The sequence below is a fragment of the Parasteatoda tepidariorum genome, chromosome 4 (genome assembly GCF_043381705.1).
Source record: "Parasteatoda tepidariorum isolate YZ-2023 chromosome 4, CAS_Ptep_4.0, whole genome shotgun sequence".
In the NCBI taxonomy this organism is placed as follows: Eukaryota; Metazoa; Arthropoda; class Arachnida; order Araneae; family Theridiidae; genus Parasteatoda; species Parasteatoda tepidariorum.
Genome location: NC_092207.1, coordinates 32,859,559 through 32,882,070, shown reverse-complemented (window position 1 = coordinate 32,882,070; position 22,512 = coordinate 32,859,559). Strand labels below are relative to the sequence as shown.

Here is a 22,512-nt window from a genome sequence, read left to right as displayed (position 1 = left end):
ATAGGAATTAAATAAAACCCTAAGAATACCACTTTCAGTTTTAAACAATTAATTTGCGATAGAAATAAAATATCAAATCATAATAATAGTAGAGGATGATAAAGAAATATTTCAAGTAAATATCGATACATTATGAAAAAATATATAATTTATCAGTATTTGATAATTACCTTATAAATTTTCTGGCCAGAGGAATGTGTTGCTACTTTTGAAAAATCGTTTTAAACCCTTTTATTTATATGTTTCCCCTAGAACTAATAAAAAAACATATTGGTTTGAAAATTACAAATCTTCTCAAACATAACGTACTTTTATTAACATTTATTCTATAAAAACATTTATTCTATATTATTTATTTAAACATTTATTCTAACATTTTATTCTATAAAAATATTTGTTGCAATGAATTTAAAACAATATTTTAAGTTAAGCCTAATGAAAAAAAAAATTGGAATGATTTAAGGTGCTTGGATATTACTGTGGCCTGTTTTCACTTAAAATAGGACTTAATTTAACATGACAGAATTCAGAAAACTATTCTCATGCATAACTTTTAATTCAACTTCTTAGTATTAATTCTTTTAATATATACCCTTATAAATAAAACATTCTATGAAGAGAAACGAAGGAATTTTTGGGGGGTAGCTGAATATTTAGCAAGATTGGCTCACAGCTGAATATGTGATGCAGGTCTAATAGCGAAATATAAAAACTCGTAATAATTTTTTCAATGTTTTCGCCAAATTTTTTTTTTAATCTTTTTTATGAAAAAAATAGCAAATCTTAATTTCTACACTTAATTTTACAATTCTATTTCAATGAAATCATTAAAAATAGAATATGGATTAGTTTTATAGATGGTGTTAACCTTTAACAATCTGAAAACGTTTTTTAAAAAAGCCGACCCAGATTTGCATGTCCTTAATTTTTCAAAAAAGTCCTTAATTTTTTTAAAAAAGTGCTTATTAGGAACCCTGTATAAGGACTTTCGTAATAAATAAATTTGTAAGTACATGTAACAGAATAAATTTGTTGAAATAAAAATGTTGAAGTAAATCTAATGTTAAGTTTCTTAATTCATATATATTCTTGAGTACAGATATTTTAAGAAAATATTTATAAATGCATGACTGGCATGACTAATGATATATGCTTGTTTGTTTTTTGAACTAATCAGTTTAATATTAAATTTATGTCAAATATTGTAAATTTTTTCTGCTTATTAATTTATAAAAAATATTAAAAAATTAATGACATTTTATCTTAAATGTGAATTGGTAACATATTAGAAATAGATAAATAACATAATTTATATGAAAATATGGTATTGAATCCCCTCTGTAAGTTTATTTTTAAAGCAATGTTTTATAACTGAACTAGTCAGCTTATTACATATCCTGATGTATAAGTTGAAACCCATATATTTGATGATGAAATAGCAGTTTTATGATATTTCAGGTGTATAAGTGGACTACTGAAAAGTATTTATGAAATACTCTGAAATACACTGAATTTTAAAATACTGTGAATAAATTATGTTAACTTTTCTTATTCATAATTTTTTAACGTACTTTTATGTATTGTTTCTAAAAAATAAACTTTATATGTAATGAGAATGCGTCCGTCCCCCCCCCCAAAAAAAACGCAAAATTGATTGTTTATTACCAAATATGCCAACTGCTCCAAATTTGACAAAATCTTTTTCAACATGATAGAGAATTCAGGGTGCGTAGAGTTTTTAAAAAGTGCTTAAAGGTGTTTATTTTGATTTGCATTTTTAAAAGCCCTTAGAAGGTGCTTTTTTTTATTCGGGGTTTGTAAAAAGTGCTCAATTTCTATATTTTAAAAAGAGACTTTCTTTTGCCGTGTCGATTATCGTTATAAATTACAAAAAATGCACGATATTCTCATCAATATTTATCAGAAGATAGTTATTTTATTATGATTATGTAAAGTTTTTGAAAATGCTTATTACTGCACCGATCCTAATTATGATTTTTTTTAGGAAAGCTATTAAAAATATTTTTGAGTGCTTGAAGAGTACTTAAAAGGTGCTTATATTTTGTTGAAAAATCTGACTACGCACCCTGGAATTTCAAACTAAAATTTGCAGATTTTCGAATAATTTGGTCAACTGGAAGAAAAAAAAATGACACGGCTTAATTGTAACAAAGTATTGTATCACATAAGCCTTTGAATTATTTAGAAATAGTGGTGAGTAAGAACCTTATAAGTCGAATTTATTAGACCAAGAATAATACATTAAAACAACTACCACTCGAAAATTTTTATTAGCTATCTGAAGCAAGCTCGTATCTCTCTATACTCGTAATTACACATTAAAAATAGTTTTTGAAATGGTAAATTGACTCATATTTATCTCATTGTGTCTAATTTAAGACCAAAGAAAGTTCGTTTTCATTACTGGTGCATAATTTGACCCTCTGATTTTTGTAAAATTTTGGGGCTCTGAAAAGTCTGCTTATACTCCATGATATAGAGAACATAAGTTTCAATGCAAATGTTGTTCGAATTTTATTATCATATTCCTTTTAAAATATAATACATTTATATAGTTTCTGTATGAAACTTACTTCATTTATGACTCGAAAGTAACAAATTTGTATTTTACCTTCAAACGTTGAACCTGATTGTGATTCCTGATAGATAAGCCACATGTTTAAATTTCACCTCCAAGCATTTGTCAATTCAAAGAAATCGTAAGAGTAACGTAAAATTTTGTCTGTCCATCCACAAAACTAGTTTCGACTAAAACGAATTTCAGCCAATTTATTACTTAAGGCCTGGTTTCTTAGGACAGGACGCCGTCAGCTGGAAATCAGCGCTAACCGCTGATTGGTCCATTTGTTAGTTTGATAGTATACGTCATCGAACGCTCATCTTGAACTACAATTGCCGTCCAACTCAACTGCAGTTGGATTACAACGTGACGTTAACCATAGAAGCAATGGCGGACAACATCCAACAGCACATTGAAATCAGCCAAGATTTTGATTTTGACATTAAACATAGCTTCTTCATTAAACATAGCACTCTTCATTTAGCTCAGCTATAATGCGTTTTTTCTTGAACAAAGTCATTATTTGCTCTCTAAAACACTGGTCGACAATAACAAAATCAATATAAATTCAAAATAAATATTTGTTTACGCTATTAACGCATGCGCAATTAGAGATAATGTCTGCGTTGTACCAACTGCTCAAGCTGAGCTAACAAAAAAGTATTTTTTTGGCGTCAGCTCTACGTCAACTTTCCGCTGACGCCCAGATAAGGCGCTAGTTCTAAGAAACCAGGCCTTGAGCTAACAAACCAGTATTTTGTTGGCGTCAGCGGGACGTTGACGTCACGCTGACGCCCAGATAAGGCGCTTGTCCTAAGAAACCAGGCCTTTAGAAACTATAATCTCCGAATCTCGGACGCATATGTTTGTCCATTATAGCAAATTATAGAAACCATCCAAAAACAATCAAAGCAAAGTTTACCTTAATTTTTACCTTAAGGTAAACTTTGCTTTGGTATAAATAAGGTGAACCTTAATTTTTACTAAAAAGGAATGTTTTGTTTTATAGAAGGAACAGAACTGTCTTTTTTCATTAAGTATTTACCACGAATAGCCACTATTAATCATAAACACTTTGCATCATATGAAAGTCATAATAAAAAATTAAAAAATGAAGACTTATAATAAATAAATTTTTTTATTCTCCTTATTATTTAGAAAAACAAATTTTACTTCAAAAATAATTTCTAAATTATAGTTTGATATCACTAATTATAGTAACTAAATTATAGTTTGTTTTTCCGGAGAAAAAAAATATTTAATCAGTTTTTAATGAATTATGAATAGTATTATTAAAACAGTGTAAACCATGTGGTTACTAAATATTACAAATGTTACATTATGCCTTTTGACCATTATTAACAAGAAACTGATGAGTGTAAAGGATTTAATTTTTACCTGAAAATATTTAGTTTTATACTGAAAAAAAAAACTTTTGTTGAAACTTATGATTTTTTATTTTATTAAAATGAACATTGTCTAATGGAAGCTTCCTCTAGTGCAGTTAAAAAATAGCGTCGCTTCAGATCCTTAATGAGGAGAGGCTATTCTGCCTTATTCTAACTTGCTGTAATCTCTGTTAGAAAATTATAAAATAACTGTTGGTAGGGGAGAGTGGGGTCAATTGTAACAGGGTACGATTGTAACAGAGCAAAAATTTCGAGTGTCGGGTTCTAGATTTGGTTCCTAGGTGGCGCACAAGGTGTATTTAATAAATCTACATGTACACCCCTGCTGGCAACCATTTTTATGTACTTTTGAAAGAGTTACATCACAAAAGATATTTTCACGCCACGCAAGTACTTTTTTTGGTATTAGAATATTATATTGTAACAAAGTAATTTTGTTTAAACAAATAAAAATTAGTAACCGAATATGTAAGTGGACACCTTAATTAACATTTCAATAAAAAAAAAATTAGTTTTGCTAATTAATTAGCATTGTTTTTAACAAATGAAGCTGAAATGGCGTCTTGGGGACAATTGTAACAATAAGTAAAGGGACGATTGTAACAGCTGAAAATAAATAATCTTATGTTTACAAACCATTACTTAACTCTTTAAGAACCACCAATAGTTTCCTATATCATTTATATTATGTTGCATGTGCATTATTTTATTTGTCACCTTTCACAGCATAAATTAAAATTTTTAACCCCTTAAAGTTAAAAGTTTAACCCTTTAGGTCTCTGCTCATTATTATTTTTACTCCTAAAATATCACTACTATTTTGATCAATAAAAAAATATATCACAACTATGATAATATGTATAATTAACTATGTTTTAGTTGAATTTATGAACTGTTACAATTGACCCCGTAAGTGGGGACAATTGTAACAAGTGCACGACTGTCAAAAATTGTTAATAACTAATATAATAACATTTAAAATAAGGTATTTATTTTTTTTTCTAGTAGAGGATAGTCTACTTTACTCGTCTGTCAATTAATACTAATGATATATTGGATTTTTTGTTAGTTGAAAATAGTTAAGTAGAAAATGTTACAATTGACCCCACTCTCCCCTACTAACAGAACTTTTACATTACAAATCATGAACATAATATCTGTTTATTAAGAATTAGGATAACAATTAAAAGTTCGAAGTGAATTCAAATGCCATGCATGTGCAATATGTTTATCTGCAGTTCATCCAGTTAAATAAATATAAGTTTTTTAGTATTTCTGCCTTTTGCATTAATTTTATTTTTTTTACACTGGTAAATTTTTAGATTGTATTTTTATCAACTTTTCTTTTGTTCCGTGTGCTTGTTTTGTGACTATTACTTTTTTTTCTTCAAGTTTTTGAAAATGAATTCTTTTAATTTCAGCATTAATATTCTTCATTCCTGTTTAGGTGTTGGAACAGACAATGATGGTATTCTTGTGGTAGGGGCTACAAACATACCTTGGAAGTTAGATGATGCTATTCGTAGGAGGTAATATGACTGCTTATGTGATTAAACAGGGTTTTCTATAGCCAAAATTTATTTTAGGATCTTGTTACTTGAAAACCTTGATTCATAGGGAACATTATTTTTTCAAATACGTAGGAACCATGTGTGTTAAAAAGTAATGTATTTTAAAAGTAATTATTTTTAAACTGTAGAACTTTTGTGTAGTCTCTTTTTTTTTCACCAAAAAAAAGTTTTTTTAGTTGTAAAATTATTTATTACCTGTTCATAAACTTGCTTGTCTTTATTTAAACTTTTTAGTTCTTAATTATCTGTGACGGGTTACATTGTTAATAGAGAATTATTTTTACTTTCAGGTTTGAGAAAAGAATATATATTCCTTTGCCTGAGGAAATGGCTAGAATAGCAATCTTTAAAATGAACATTGGTGAAATACCACATGAATTGAATGAAGGTGATTTTAAAACTCTTGGCAAAGAAACTGAAGGGTAGGTCATTGAATTTTCTTTAATACATATTTATATTTTTATTTATATGCATAAATTATATATATGTGGAGGTTGGCGTCAGGTATAGCTGAAATAACTACACATTTGTAATAATTAAATTTAATGAAAAAAATAACAATAGATATGAAACAACCGCTCCGTCTGAGCGTTTTTGCTGAAGTCTGACATAAGTGGGGTGGCGCTGCTGTAGTGGGGGTTGGATTCCCACATTGGCCATCCGACAAGAAGCACCTGCCCTCAGGTGGGCCTATCAAAAAAAAAATTCAAAAAATGCTTACATAATAGCTAAATATAATTTTATATTCTAAATACTTATACATCATCTGAAAAAGATTTCAAAAGACAAATTAATAATCAAAATATTAAAATAATTTTCAAGATAAAAAAAAAAAATCTCTGGGAAAAAGTAAAAATGTTCTAAAGAGTTCTGAAGAAAATGTCATTTTAAGTAATATCATTAGACCAATGTTTGATGCATTCTGCACATGTACTGGTCTTTGAAGGTCCATCAAAAAAAGCACACTTTTCGACATCAAAAGTATCATTAGGTTTAATTTTTGTTATCGTATTAGGTCCTATGTATTTCGGTTTCAGTTTCAATCCTGGTCCAAATTGTGTACGTTTTATTGCCACTAAATCGTTAATTTTGAAGGATGCAGATGGTTTTCGTCGAAGATTGTAAGTTCGTTTGTTTTCATCTTGGACTTTCTGTATTTGTAGTTTGGCTTGTTTCCGCAACTCGTCACGGCTGTTAACGAAGATGGCTTGAATTTCCTCATTCAGCATATTTGTAATTTTCAGATCTTGTTTTGTTTTAATAGCAGTACCAAATAACAGTTGAAAAGGNTATAAAAATATAGAGAAAACAAGGAAAATATTAAAGATTAATTAAAAGAGAAGAAGAAAAATTGTTAAAATAAAATATTTGTAGAAAAAAATTAAAAAATATAAATTAAAGAGTTGGAAAACAAAAAATGAAAAGATATCTCTTCATCAGCTCACACGATTATATCCGCAAAAAAGAGTGTTTTCTAATATTGTATATATAGCCAAAGCAAAATACATCAATATTTTAGTACAATTACGTGTGGGTCTATTACTTACCTAACTAAATCTGGCACCATTTCTCTAACTACTTAAATAAAACTATTTTAACAATATTATTAAAGATGTTTTTTTGGATTATCACTTATAATCAACCGATTTTATAATTTATTAAACAAAAGAAAATTAATTCTATTGCCGCATTTGATTTCCAGGATCTTTCCAATAGCATTCCCATTTCTATACTAAAAGATGTTCTTTTGAGTTATTACTATGATTTTAAAAATATCATTAACTGCAATTTTGATTACTGGATAGTTCTAATTAATTTTTGTCTTTTTAATAATTATCTCTACAATGGAAAAGATCGTTTTTATTCAAATTGATGAAATACCACAAGGATCTAATTTTTCATCTCCCTTAGCTAACTTATTTTTACTCTATTACGAAAAAAATTATTATCTACTTTGTTGATTTATCGGATAAAAGAAATTATTTTAATTTTAATATAAATAAACTAATTACTTGGAATTCTAATGTTTCTGAAAAGATCCATTTAAATACCATTTTTAATCAAATGAATAGGATTAAAAGAATCTGTAGTAATGTTTATTTTTCCAAAAAACAAATTGACAAACTCTTTCAAAATTTGATAAAAAACACAATGGATACCCAACTAATGTAATTAAATTCTATATGAAATCATTGAGTTAATTGTATGTTGCTATTAATAAATTTACTAAAAACTTCTTTGTTAATTTATATTTTTGCCATGTGCAAATCCAAGTCAGGCAAATCTGTGGCTGAAAATTTATGCAAAACGGGTGTCATATTTCTCTCTTTTTTTAACAAAAAATAAATGCTAATTTTCCAAAATCATCAAAATTGTATAATTAAATAGCGATTTTTGTTAAAAATGTATATAAACCATTTTCTCCCTTAATCGTTATTGATAATTCAGTAGCAACTATGGGCCTGATGAGCTAAGTGAATTAAAGGTGGAACCTCCTAGAATTTTAAAAAATAGTAACTTTAAAAATTTCAACTATTGATATTTATAATAAAGTACTATATTAAAATGATTGCTAATTTATTTATGTGATATTTTTATTCTTCATTGTAACAGAAAAAAAAATTAAATTGATTTTCAAATCTGTATTTTTAATAAAAAGTATTTTTTTTTATATTGTATTTCTTTTTTCTTTTATAATATTTTTGAATGAAACATATGATTACTGTAGCCAGTCAGAAAAGATTAAGCTATATATATATAAATATATATGTATAATTACATAAGCTTTTTTAACATTTAGCTCCTCTATTATATTTTGGTGATTCAATATTGAAGCTTTTTTTCTTAATTCAAGGTTTTCCGGTGAAGATATATCAGTTCTTGTACGGGACGCATTAATGCAGCCTTTGAAGAGAGTCCAAACAGCTACACATTTCCGACAGGTTTCTGTTCATCTATTTTACATCCACGAAAATTAATTTTATTTTTACTTAATATCAGTAGATTGCAAAAGTTTGTGGTTCATTTGAATTTCATTTATAAAAAAATGTAATTGTGTTGCTCGAGTGAGATTACAGAAATATATGACCAACAAATGAATCTGGATAAGTACTGTTGGCAACCGACTTAACTCAATGTTAAAGGCCAAACAAAACATTCTCATTTGGAATAAATATATATTTTAAGGAAAAATGGTACATTTCATGTAGTTGCACACATTTTTGAATTACAGATTTTACTAGCTACAAATGTACATAGTACGACGTACATAGTAATAGCTACATGTACATAGTAATTGACAAGTAATCATTTAGTTGATTATAAACTTTAACTTACATTTAAAAAAAATAATATTTCAGACATAATTTAAAGATAGGGTGTGAACTTACTGAACGGCAGTATACGTTTTTTGTTTGTTTGTTGTCTTAAGCACTTAGTTTTCAATTGTGAGCTTAATTCTAAAATAATTAAATCTTATCTAATTTAATGTTTGTATTACTTCCAAAGTAACTTAAATGGTATCATCTATAATAAATTATATTAATAAAAATTCTATCTAATTATCTCATTATGATGTTGTGACGTAGATTAAAAATTAGTAGTAGTTAAAATAGCATAAATATTAAAATGTGACATATTTTCATAAGGGGAGAGTGGGGTCAATTGTAACATTTTTTGCTTAACTATTTTTAACTAACAAAAAATCCAATATATTATTAGTATTAATTGACAGACGAGTAAAGTAGACTATCCTCTACTAGAAAAAAAATAAATACCTTATTTTAAATGTTATTATATTAGTTATTAACAATTTTTGACAGTCGTGCACTTGTTACAATTGTCCCCACTTACGGGGTCAATTGTAACAGTTCATAAATTCAACTAAAACATAGTTAATTATACATATTATCATAGTTGTGATATATTTTTTTATTGATCAAAATAGTAGTGATATTTTAGGAGTAAAAATAATAATGAGCAGAGACCTAAAGGGTTAAACTTTTAACTTTAAGGGGTTAAAAATTTTAATTTATGCTGTGAAAGGTGACAAATAAAATAATGCACATGCAACATAATATAAATGATATAGGAAACTATTGGTGGTTCTTAAAGAGTTAAGTAATGGTTTGTAAACATAAGATTATTTATTTTCAGCTGTTACAATCGTCCCTTTACTTATTGTTACAATTGTCCCCAAGACGCCATTTCAGCTTCATTTGTTAAAAACAATGCTAGTTAATTAGCAAAACTAATCTTTTTTTTATTGAAATGTTAATTAAAGTGTCCACTTACATATTCGGTTACTAATTTTTATTTGTTTAAACAAAATTACTTTGTTACAATATAATATTCTAATACCAAAAAAAGTACTTGCGTGGCGTGAAAATATCTTTTGTGATGTAACTCTTTCAAAAGTACATAAAAATGGTTGCCAGCAGGGGTGTACATGTAGATTTATTAAATACACCTTGTGCGCCACCTAGGAACCAAATCTAGAACCCGACACTCGAAATTTTTGCTCTGTTACAATCGTACCCTGTTACAATTGACCCCACTCTCCCCTACTGCTTGTAGCACATAGTAAAAAAACTTAACAAGAAAACTAATCATTAAAAATTACTATTGTTATTATTTATTTTCTTTTTTAATGAACGTTAAAAAGGGGGACATCAATTCAAAAGAGGAAGGAAATTTAATCATGATTGCATCTGGAAAATTTTACTCTTAACGCAAAGTCAAACAGATTGTAAGAAGGAAGGAAAATTTCTTTGATTACGCTACTCAAATTATTTGCTTTCAAACGTCATACCTAAGGTAGGGGGTGCCTCTTTCTACCCATGCATCAGGAGTGCAAACCAAAGAAAATTATTTTTTAGTCTCGTATCAGTTATTTTTTATCTTCATTGCCAATAATTTCAGCTGGCTTGCTGCTCAACACAACAAATTCACACAGCACACAAGGGAGATAAAAGGGCCGTCAAGCATGTTTTAGGTTAGTTCTGAGATTCTGAAGAAGAAAGTAAAAAAAGAGAAGTGGTAAACTCCCTGAAAATCGATGGCATTATATCTTATAATTTTTTGTTTTCTCTGATAAAACAATTTTTAAAACTTTAGATTCCACTTATAACAAACAAATTGGAATTGTTTTGCTTGGTACAATACTATAACAGGGTTGCCATTCCACAGGGAAAACCTGGAAAATACAGGGAATTTAAAATCACATAAAATAAAGGGAATTCTGATTTTTTTCTTTACAAACTGGGAAAGTACAGGGAATTTTGTTTCTTATTTTTGTCTTTTAAAAACTGTTGACCACTCAAAGCGTAATCTATGGGATATTTCAGTTATACTGAACTATTTAATTTACTATAGCATTATTTAAGTATGTTCAGCTGTTTTTCCAGCAATTAAAACTAATAAATATAGTTAGCCCAATATAGCTCACACAAGAGCACAGTAATTGTTGTTTCCGCTTAATAAATTGCGTATAATATGCACAGGGAAAACACGAGGATTTTTTTTTACCAGATTTGAGTGGAAACCCTGAATAAATATCGCAGAAATGAACTCTTTCAGTGAAGAATTTTCCCACTTTTTCCTAGATTTAATAAGGGAAATAATTATGGAAACATACAACAGTATCAGAAGTAATGTAAAATTATTTAAAAGAATCGCATACAGATTCAGTTGTTTATAATAATAATAAAGATATTTTGACACATGAATATTTTGAAATATGTTGATATCATTTCGATACTAGGCACATGATCAGTCCGAGTGTGATTCTTCCGCTAATTTGTGGAGTTCCGACAATCAATAATTTATATTCCAACAAAATTTTCTCGGAGCTGTGCTAATCTAAAATTTGATTTTTGTTACTTACGCAAAATATCGTTAACGAGGCATTTATTCCACGCTTCCCAGCACCCTCCTTTTTTCTAAGTTCTCATTCACTCAGTCACTATTTTTTACTCAGATTTGTAAAAGAAAATTGCAGCTTTAACTAGCAAAGTGCCTTAATAACTTTGGCTAGAATTAATGAACTACTGAGGCAAACACAAAAGTATAAGATTGGTAATGTAATTTCATAATATAATTGGTACTGGATAATTGGTTTCAAAATCGAAAATGTTTAAAACATTGTTCCCTAGAAAAAATGGTGTTTTTCTCTTTTTTTAAACTATATTTTAAGCAGCATCAATTTCGTTGAAAATTCTAGTTTGTAACAAAACAATTATTTAACCTATGTGATACATTTGCCCCCTTCTTCATTTTTCTGAAATTAGATAGAATTAATTTTTAATATGGTATTACGACATGAAAATCTTGAATGCATTTCAATAATCACTTTTCAACACACTCAATAAATCCGTGTTTTAATCTTATTATTAGATTTAAAACATATATAAATTTTTATAAATGTTACTTTTGTGCATACAAATTACAGTCTTTTAAATATCTTCTATGTACAAGAGAAGAGAAAAAATTAAATACCAAAAAAGAAAACTGCACATTGAGAAAAAAAATTTTAGATCATTTTTTATTCCCGTATCTGTCAGCCCGTTGTCTCATTTTCAGAAAATAAGGAGAAAAAAATTGAAGTGGCTTGAATAGCATCAGATAAATATATAAGTGGTTGCAGAAGCATTTCTAATTTCAGTGTCGCATGTAAGAAAAACTCATTACGGATTTTTATCTTTTCTTGAAAACGTGCTTTCAATCCGTATATTCGGATTTAACAAGTTTTTTATGTTTCCAGAGTTCTCTGTTGTGTACAGGTCCTACTGTAGTATATATTGCGATAGATTTGTTACTGATTGTATTCTTTTTCAAAGGTAAGAGGTTATTCTCGAACGGACCCAACTGTATTAGTCGAGGACCTCCTAGAACCCTGCTCCCCAGATGCACGTGGAGCAATAGAAATGTCTTGGGTTGAAGTGACTGGTGATAAGTTAAGAGAACCTAAAATTACAATGGTAATCGAGTTTTAAATTATTTTACTTTAATTTTTGTTTTATTTTTATATTATAGCACACGCAACTAAATTATTATTTATGGAGATCAAGTTTTTTCTTTTTGAAAAATTATAAAAAAAATATTTAGAAAAAATACTGAAAAGATCTGCAATCATTGCAACTTTATGACTGCTGTACCAGACAAATAGTGTTAGATTTGGGTGATATGAATTCTTAAAAAGTTCTTCATTATATTTTTAAAAAAAGGACTGTAATTTTTTTTTCTTATAAGATCTTAAATTTTTTTTATTTTTTAGTATCCAGTGGAAGAATTGTTTCTGTTGTTATAGATAAAATATTGAATTTAACAGTTTGCAATATAATTACCTCTACTTTTTTTCATTTTAAGTGTGAACCCCATCGATAAATATTTTTTGATCGCATTATACTTTCTTAATAGCACTAAAAATAAATTTACACTAATTTTTCGATATTGCAGTAAGGTGCTAAGATATACTTTAAGCTTTTTAAATATAATAGATAACCTATTATCCGAGATGCTCGGGACCAACGCTATCACGGTTTTCTGGATCCGCAATTAAAGTGTTGTTAATCGATGTTTTATCAAACCCATATTACAATGAAAAAGAGCAACACATTTTAAAATAGGAAAAAAAAGATCTCCTAAATTTAAAAAAAAAATGGTAGAAAAATAAAATTTCTAAGAATAAAAACCTTCACAAGTTTAGACAAGAAAAACAAGTTTGAAAAATAAAAGTTTCATATATTTATTTTTAGTAGATTAATTAAAATTATCAACTTAACTAATATATAACAAAACCAATGATTAAAAATATATTTCACACCTAATTATAAAGAAAAACTTATTAGTCTAAATAATAACGACACTTGAAAATTATCAAATGGAAACGATGGTTAAAATGACACTAACATAAATATTAAAACCCGGGACAAGGCAGGTTATTATAAGATCAACTGAATTAAGATAACAACAACTAATCTTAAAATTTATGAATAAAACGAACAAATTTATTGTGAACAGTGGAAAAGAAGAAAAAACTCACTCAGTAGTCGAATCAGAAATGTATCACTTTTAAAAAAAAGAAAGCTGCAATCTGCTTCATAAAATTATTTTCTGCGATTAGTAATAAATTATCGTATGCTTAAATTAATAAACAATCTCTTTTTATTTATTTTTTTTAAAAAGCCAAACGATTTTTAACAAAAACAAATGTGATTCCACATCAAGAAAGACTCCAAAAAAAAATTTGTCATAATGAATAAAGGATTACAAAAACTGAGTAACTAAAGTAGATTAAAAAAAAAAAACCTAACTTGTCAATAGTCTTTGAGACAGAAGTTTCAAGTTCCTAAACTCGGACATCCAATTGGCAACACTCAGAAAGAATTAAGAATTATAGCAGAATCTTGAAGACGTACCCGATGGTTGGCTCGGAAAAGAAAATTTGAATTTTTTTTAAATCCCCTATCACGCAAGTGCACGTTACAAAAAACGGAAAGGTGATCGATCTTTAAATCCAACAATTTGATCGCAAGTCGAATTCTCTGACAATGACAAGTCCCGGATTTGAGTTCAAATTGCGTTTTCCCCTAACAATTCACTGACATTTTTTATCGTATCTCGTTTTCCCGGGACATTCAAATCTGCCATTTTACTTTCAGACAATATCTTTGTTCAATTTTCAAATTTTTATTCCAGATTCTAAATTTTACAGGATTTGCGTTGAGAAAAAGATTCATACTTATTTATTATTTTATTTTTTAAAACGCCATGCTTCTTTCAAGAAGTATCAAAACTTTGTCGCGTTTTTAATTGGATATTGCCAATTTTTTTTATTTGATCCACTTTTTTAAATAATGTGATTAAAAAAAAAACTTAACTACTCAAATTTGAATTCTAACGGACGTTTAATAACTCTCTTTGAAGTTTAATTTGAGCCAATAATAAAAATTTATTCAACTTATTTTGATGAATTATGAATATTAGTAGTAGTAGTAGTCCAGACAATGCAGATTTTCCCTCCACTATCACAGCCAATTATGCTAATAATTTACAAAATTCTTCTGATTATTTTTAAATTATCAAATTCTATTTTAAATATCTTCCGACTTTATTTCTGAATAAAAATAGCTGTATTTTCGTCATTTACGTATTTCCATTTCACTTTTTTTACTTCTTAGTAAAGTATAGGGATATATTTTAATTTCTCTTTTATCATCTGTTCTCTGATATGCGTGTGCAATAAATCCCCCCCCCCCCCCCCCTCNAAAACCCCCCCCCCCCCTCCCTTCGTAAATCAAAGAAAAAACAAAATCAGCATGTCACTCTGCCTGGCGGCAGACTATCAGAGAAACGATTTTCTTCGGACACACAGAAGAAAATGAAACATTTGTCCTTTCCCTGCCCCCTTAATCTAAAGATCACCAAGGTCACGGAAGATATATAAAAATTTTATCAGGAAAAAAATACATCAAGGATGAGTCAAATTTTACTTTTCCTGTCAATTGTTCTAGTTTAGAATGGCGGGAAAACCGAGCAAAATATTTTCCGGGTTTCTGGTTTCCCGGCTTTCTGGATATCGGATTAATGTCTCTCTACTGTACTTTCTTTTAATTGCAATTTACAAAGTTATGTCATTAAAAAGAGTTATGGGATTTAACAATTTGGAAACATATTTATTATACCTTTATATTGAGAATACAAATAAAAAATTTTTATTCCTATATTTGATTATTGCTGATATCTGTCCTATATATAATTATTGTTATCCCTATATATAATTATTGTTATCTCTATACATAATTATTGTTTTATTGTATATAATTGTTTTAGGAATTTTTTTTAATTGTTTTGGCTTTTATTCGTCATTCAAAGTGATCAATTTTCAAAAAAGTATTGTATTTAAATATCATTCAAATGTTACCTAGTAATTTTTTAAAACCATTGTTCCATCTATATAAATTGACAAATAAATGAATTGATATATCGAGAAACTGATAAATAAATCAAGTATATTTAATAAAGCTCATTTAACTACAATACTGCCTCTCCCCCACCCTACACTTTTTCTTTTCTATATACATTTCATATAATTCCTAACATTTGTTTCAATTTATGACTAAAGGCAATTCCCTAGGCTTGCTTTACAATCATATATATTTCTTTATGCTAAACAATTTTTTTTCTAAAGCTAAAATAATTCTTATTTTTTATAATTACTTATATCAAAAATTTTCACTTTATTTAGTTCTACCATCCCTTGCACCAATTTTTTTTCCTTATTTTATTGGAATCACTTCATAAACCTAAATAACTTAGTTCATTTTCGATTTTTTAACACGTTCACGCCGGGTGTTGCGCCTGAAAGCGGGACGGAAAAGAGAAAATACTGGTAGAAAAACTATTTCAATATTAGATAATATTCGGGAGGAGTTAATCTATTCTCAACAATAACAATTCACTGTAAGGAAATTTATCACGGCGAAGAAGCATTTCAATATAACAATTGCATCCGTTAAAAACAATTGGTAGTTATGGATTTTTATTATTCCCGGAAAAAAACTAAAAAATGAAATTTATTTGTTACCAGTTTTTACTCCTGTGCGCAGCCCGATGAGACAATCTAGCGTGACCCACCGGTAGGTCACCCCGGCCTGAACGTGTTAAAGAAATATTTTAAAACAATGCATTGTTGTTAACCTTTCATTTAATGGCAATTTAATAATTTTATTTATTCCTTTTCCACCCACTCAATTCAATCTCTTATAAATAAAACATAAATAAATGTTAGTTTTACTGTACAAAAAAATATTTTAATAAATTCATAACAAATTAGTGATTTTTAAGCTCTGAAATATGACTTAGAAACACATTAATGCATTCGGATAAATATTTAAAAATGCGTTCTTATAAAAATATACAAAATATAAAAAAAGATGTCTAATAGCAGTCATTTGAAATTTTTTTATCTCTTATCTTTACATTGGTCAATTTTAAGCAAAGTGTATAAAAAGGGTTAATTCTTTTTACAGTGTTTTCACTACAGCGCGAGAACGCGAGAATCTCGCATATTTTTTTCTTTTCTCGCATTAAAAAATGATTACCGCGAGAAATTCGCGCATTCTATAAATCAATTTCAAAATTCGCGAATTTCTCGCATTTTGGAAAAAGCTTCAAATTACGCCATTTAGAATAAAATCCATTTCACTTTTCTTCCTGGATCTTTCATTATTTTCAACATTTGCCCCGTTATCTAGATTCCCTATTTACCAGTATTGTTCAGAACTTTTTCGAGCAACAGAACACAACCTCTCCGAACCACGGAACCCCTTTCAGAACACATTTCTCTGCAACCACGTGTTTACCGCAGGTAAGGTTTTTTCATGTAAGACGTTCAAATTTTTTATGCACTAATGTAAGATGGACAAATACCTAGTAAAGGCAAAATCTTCTATGGTGATGCAGCAAGAATATTCAATGCTTTAAAAAAATAGAAGACGTTAAAAATGTATTATAATGAAAGAAATTTTTTTTTCAAGTCTATTTGTATTTTTTCAGTTTTTAGAAATCTCACTTAACTTTCTGAAATCTCACCCTGTTTTTGAGAAAGGGTGAGAAATTCTCACCCATTTTTTTTCTATGATGAAAACACTGTCAAATCTTAATAAATTATGTTAATCTATTTTTTTATTTTTAGGTACTTAAATAAATGATTTTTTTTCATTGTTTTAAGCAAGCAATGCGACACTCATTTACATTACATTTTATTTTGTTCTAGTGGGACATGAAAAGATCACTCTGGCAGGCTAAACCTACTGTAAATGAGAGCGATCTAATCAAGCTAGAACAGTTTATGGATGATTTTGGTCAAAAGGGCTGAAAAGAAAATGAGGGTAACTATCATAATTTTATTAATTAACTAAAAAAAGGCGTGATGACTCTGGGTAGAGGTTCACATTTCTATTAGGTGAACTGCGTACGAATCCCTGCGTTGGCTGGTCAATACAAATTCCGCATCCGGCTTGCACCGACCACAGCACTGACGTAAAAAATCCTTAGTGGTAGATGCAGGGCTGATAGTGCACCGGAAAAAAATCCGGATTTCCGGAATTTTCGCTAACAATGATCGGGAAGTTTCCGGAGATCGATGGTCCAGACGTTTCAAAAAATTATTGATCAAAGAAATTTCCGGAAATCAAATTTTCAAAGGTGGAACTTAAAAACACAGTTTATTTTATTTGTTTGTAAGGGAGAGCCAGAGAGATACTTTATAAGCTTATATTCGTGATTAATATTTAAGTAGTTGTAATAATCATAGTAAATAGTTGTTATAATCATAAAACTCAAGAAAGAAAGACCTATTTGTGAATTATAATTACTTCTCCAAGTCATCATAGGTATGTGTAAATGGTATAGGTATGTGTAAAATTTTAAACATATTTTAAGTAAACAAAGAAATATTGAGAAAAAGGAAGAAAAAAAACCTTGTTTAAATTTTTTTCTAATTTTTCAATTTAACCTGTTTTCTTTTTAACACAAGAAATTTTCCGGAATTTTGACTTGGGCTCACAATTACCCCTGTAGATGGATCATGATTTAGGAGTCCCCTTGCTGTCAGGCTAACTGTGGGAGGTTTTTATGGTTTTTTTCTCCATGTAACTTTAAGCCGGTTAGTTCCATCAAAAAATCCTCCGCAAGGACAAATTTCTCCCAATAATTGATCCAGGTTTTCCCAGGCCTTCTGAATAGGATCGACTCTTCAATGATGGTTATATAATTTAAAATAAAATAAAATTGTTCTTCTTTAGTATGGTTAATGGCAAGGATAGTAAAACAGAGATGATTTAATCATAGAGAGCTTAGGTCATACTAAAGAGATAAATATACAGTTAAAGGTAAAACATTTGAATATCAAGAAAGAAAAAAAAATGATTTCCAAAAGTTTTCCTCTCCATAAAACGCAAATGTGGGTTAGTTCCATCAAAATGTGCTCCTCGGAAGCAAATTTCTCCCAATACTTGATCCAGCCAGGAGTTCCCTTGTTTTTAGGATTGAGTTCAAATTTACAAGACTGCATTAGCAGTTGTAAACCCAAAAAAAAAATTGGATCGGCTGTTCAACGACAGTTATGAAAAAAATAAACTAAAAAAGTTTATATCAGCGGTTATTGTATCTTCTAGAATTATGCATGGTAATATACAGCTAAAAATGTTTATTTTAACTTCTTTTGATAATTCTGTATTAGCTTATATCTATTTCAATCCCAAATTATAATATTTTTAATCATGTTGCTACGAAGTTTTTGAATATCTATTTAAAAAAGAGAGAAAAAAATATTTTGAAACACTTATTTTTTATTTTTTTAAAAACAGCGAGCCTTTTTTGTTATTAAATACATCTTTCATGCTTATAGTCATGTGATTGTTAAAAGAAATTAAGTTAAATTTTTTTTTTTCTGATGAGTAAAATTTTTTTAGTACTTAATTCTTTTTGTACATAGAAGATAAGTAAAAGATTCATTTTTGTGCATTAAAGAAAAATAAAATTTAAAGCGAGAAAGGATGTTTCTTATAAAATTTTTCTTATCAACACATAAAGGAATGTATATATTAAAAATTATATTATTCCTTTTTTGCACCAAAAAAGACAAAAGAATTTGGGCAAAAAAACTGTAAAAAGATTGGTGATAAAACTACCTGTATTTACGACAAAATCTCAGAATTTGGATGCTCTTCTAAAGAGGGTGCTGGTAAGGGTGATATAAATAGCTTGTTAACGAGATATTGCATGAGTAATGAAATTTAAATGTTGGATTTGTGGAACTCTTAGTAAATTTTGCGGGAATATGAATTATTGACTCCCAGAAGTCCGTGAATTTGTGAAATTCGGCAAAGAATCGCATTCCTGCATATATCAATGAATAAATTATTTTTACGCAATATGTTGCGGTCCTAAACACATTACAATTTCTTGAATTTTTAGAATATTTTGAGCAAATTTTATTGAAAAACTGAACATCATCAGTTGAATAATGAAATATTAATTGATAATGCTCCTTAAAATTATCTGGCTCCTGCATAACTGTGAAAAGTTGATCGTGGCAATGTCTCTCTTTTGCTTCTACATTGCTAAAAATTGATTTTGTTTTAAAATTTGCATGTAAATAAAATTATGTTTGGTAAAGTTAAATTTTAAAATTAGCTAAGTGGAATACTAATCCTAAAATATTTATTTGCAGTAAGTAATGCTGTCTTTTTAAAGTATGTAAATATATTATAAAATCAAAAAAAAAGTATGGTTTAGTACAAATACAATAAATTTAAAATTGCAATAATTGAACATCCAAGTATGTTTTTTTTTCTTTACAATAGTTCTTTTTTAAAAATAATGTGGTAAAATTCAAGCTTTAAAATATTTATTTTAAAATATATCAAATGCGTAGACTAGTTGCAAAATCTGCCGATTGCATTTTTTTTGGGGAAGGAGTTGAGTGTGAACATACTATTTAAATTTTCATAGCAGCTGATTTTTCTGCTCCTAAGAAGTTAAGCTGCTGTTCCATCATTTTATAACCATATTTGATCATTATGTAAAAATAATCAACAAGAATATAAAAGAAATGAAAGAAATACCGTAGAGTACTCACTCTAGATAACAAATGAAGCAGACTAAAAATTATGTTAATTTTAATTAACTTGCAATGTATGACTATTATGCTTTCATTTATTAGAAAATTTAAAATAAAAGCTAATATTTTTTATTTATTTTTAAATAGGGCCTTTATAAGTTTACTAATGTAAATTTGAAGTATGATGACGCCCATGAAATGTAAAGCACTTAATTTAATCCTACACCTTCACAGGAAATGTTATATATTCTTCGTAGAGGAAAAATATATGTAAAAATTCCTCTTGCTGACAATTTACATTTTGCTCTTGTAGATATTACTCTAATGTTATTATTTTGTCAAGTTTAATTTGCTTTACTTTTATTGTATAAAGACTGTACTCTTATTCTCCCGAGAAGTAAAGAATCACAATTTAACTTAAAAATTACAAATAAGTCTATGTATTTTAAAAAGTTAATGTCAGTTACTGTATCTGTACAATTCGTTACATCCTTAAAATTAAAGGTTATATGTGGGTATATTTGTATCTTGTCATAATTGGTTATTTTATCATGGAAGTTAAATAATTGGATTGTGATTTAATTTTCAAATTTATTGTATATTAATACCATCTAAATGTAAACTGAATAAATCTTTTTTTTAAAATTTTGCCTTGTTATGTGACAATAAAATATATATTTGTAATTGTTTTTTTTTTTCTTGGTGTATTTGATAAACAAATTTTTAAAGAAGTAGTATTATTCTTTCATTACCCATCCAATTTCATTTTAAATAATTTTATCATTGTTCATTCATTGTACTATTAAGGAAAAAAATATTAAAATAAAATGCAATTAGGAGATAAAAAATACAGTGGAACTTCTGTACGAGACTGTCTGTAAGAGACTGTGTTTTTAAAAGCACGGACTTGTTATTTCATAAACTTAACAAAACCTCTGAGAGAGAAAAGACAATCCTTTGTAAACAACCAATACACAGCTTTCTTGCTCTTTTTTTTTATTTTCCTAGCATTAAAATGTACCTACTACAGGTGCAAGAAACAACACAATTAAAGGGTGGCTAAGTGGGATGATAACCAGATAGTATACTGTACATTACGATTGATTCAATTGCAATTCCTGTAGGCTAGAGCTTTAAATATGTTTTAGAAATGAGTGATTCAAGCATAAAAGCAGTGCACTGAAATCATTGAGTCACATTACAAATTAAGTTGTTGGTATTTTCTCATTTTGGGGGTAAAATCAAATTCAACAAAATTTTCATAAGGTGGAAGGAGAATAAGTCATAAAAAAAATCTCTGAAGTTCCTGGATTATGTTTAAAAAAAATGTTTGAGCAGTTGTTTTTAATGTGTTTTATTTTTATTATTAATACAGGATGTGATTATTTTGAAAATCTAATGACGATAGTTCTTTAGATTATCACTCTTATTAATTTATTCACAGAATAGAGGACGGTCACTCCTGAGAAGTTTTTCACTGCACCCTTTTTTTTCCAGTTCTGTTACTTTCATCCTCGTTGATACGGTGGACTGTAATTTGAACATGGGTTGTTCAAAATGAGTAACTCCTGCAGAATTTCCTACTCATACCAATGTTAAAATTTTGATCTTTGAATTCGAAATTTACCCCACAATTTTATTCAATTAAAAGTCTAATATTAAATAAATCTGAAAATTTTAGCAGGCCCTAAAACTTGCTCAAATAATTTTTCTGTCAATTAATTTTGAAATCAAGGATTTTAAAAAGTAGGGGAGAGTTGGATAAATCGGGATAGTCGGACAAAACGGGATACGTCGCCTAGGGACCAGGCTTAGAAAGTACTAATTTTTTAAAATACAATTTGTCGAAGAAATATTATTTGTACAATATTAGATCCATAGGTGGAGGGAGATGTCAAAACAGAGGACTGTATGGAATAGAATTGTGAAACAGGCTAGCGTTCGCAAAGGGCTGTAGAGCTATAGAAGAAGAAGAAATCCGTATAAAATAAATGTAATTCTCGATATTTAGAAAATTTTTAGAGCTGCTGAAAGTGAGTCTGTCAAATAGCATGAAGTGAGGACAGTTCCTATCCGTAAACTTTAAATTAATCCTTATGCATTAATTAAATTTAAAAAAAATATATCTAATATCGTTCAAATACTAACATTTCTTTCAATGCTTAATTATACTAAATTTTGATGCATCATCCTGAATTCTACGAGCAGTTAAATCCATATAATTACTAACAAGGTGATATTTCCTGGTGGTTCCTTTTGGTATTTTTTTTTTATTATTATTTTCTTTGTTTCTTCCAACCAATAAAAGAGGGACCCCTACACAAT

At 28.3% G+C, this 22,512-nt stretch overlaps 2 protein-coding genes across 2 annotated transcripts in view; one reads left to right on the top strand and one right to left on the bottom strand.

Annotated features, from left to right (window-relative positions):
• LOC107445340 (vacuolar protein sorting-associated protein 4) overlaps positions 1-20,871 on the top strand; it is a 49,436-nt gene extending 28,565 nt beyond the window's left edge. Inside the window, exons 8-13 of the mRNA XM_043055749.2 lie at positions 5,438-5,519; positions 5,852-5,983; positions 8,416-8,503; positions 12,398-12,538; positions 17,338-17,452; positions 20,335-20,871. Coding sequence (XP_042911683.1) covers positions 5,438-5,519; positions 5,852-5,983; positions 8,416-8,503; positions 12,398-12,538; positions 17,338-17,439 — 545 coding nt within the window. The 3' untranslated portion in view covers positions 17,440-17,452; positions 20,335-20,871. The remainder of the gene's footprint in view (positions 1-5,437; positions 5,520-5,851; positions 5,984-8,415; positions 8,504-12,397; positions 12,539-17,337; positions 17,453-20,334) is intronic.
• The window catches only part of LOC107449204 (vacuolar protein sorting 4), a gene marked incomplete at its 5' end in the record, with an annotated part of 113,844 nt that overhangs the window by 67,526 nt on the left and 23,806 nt on the right, over positions 1-22,512 (bottom strand).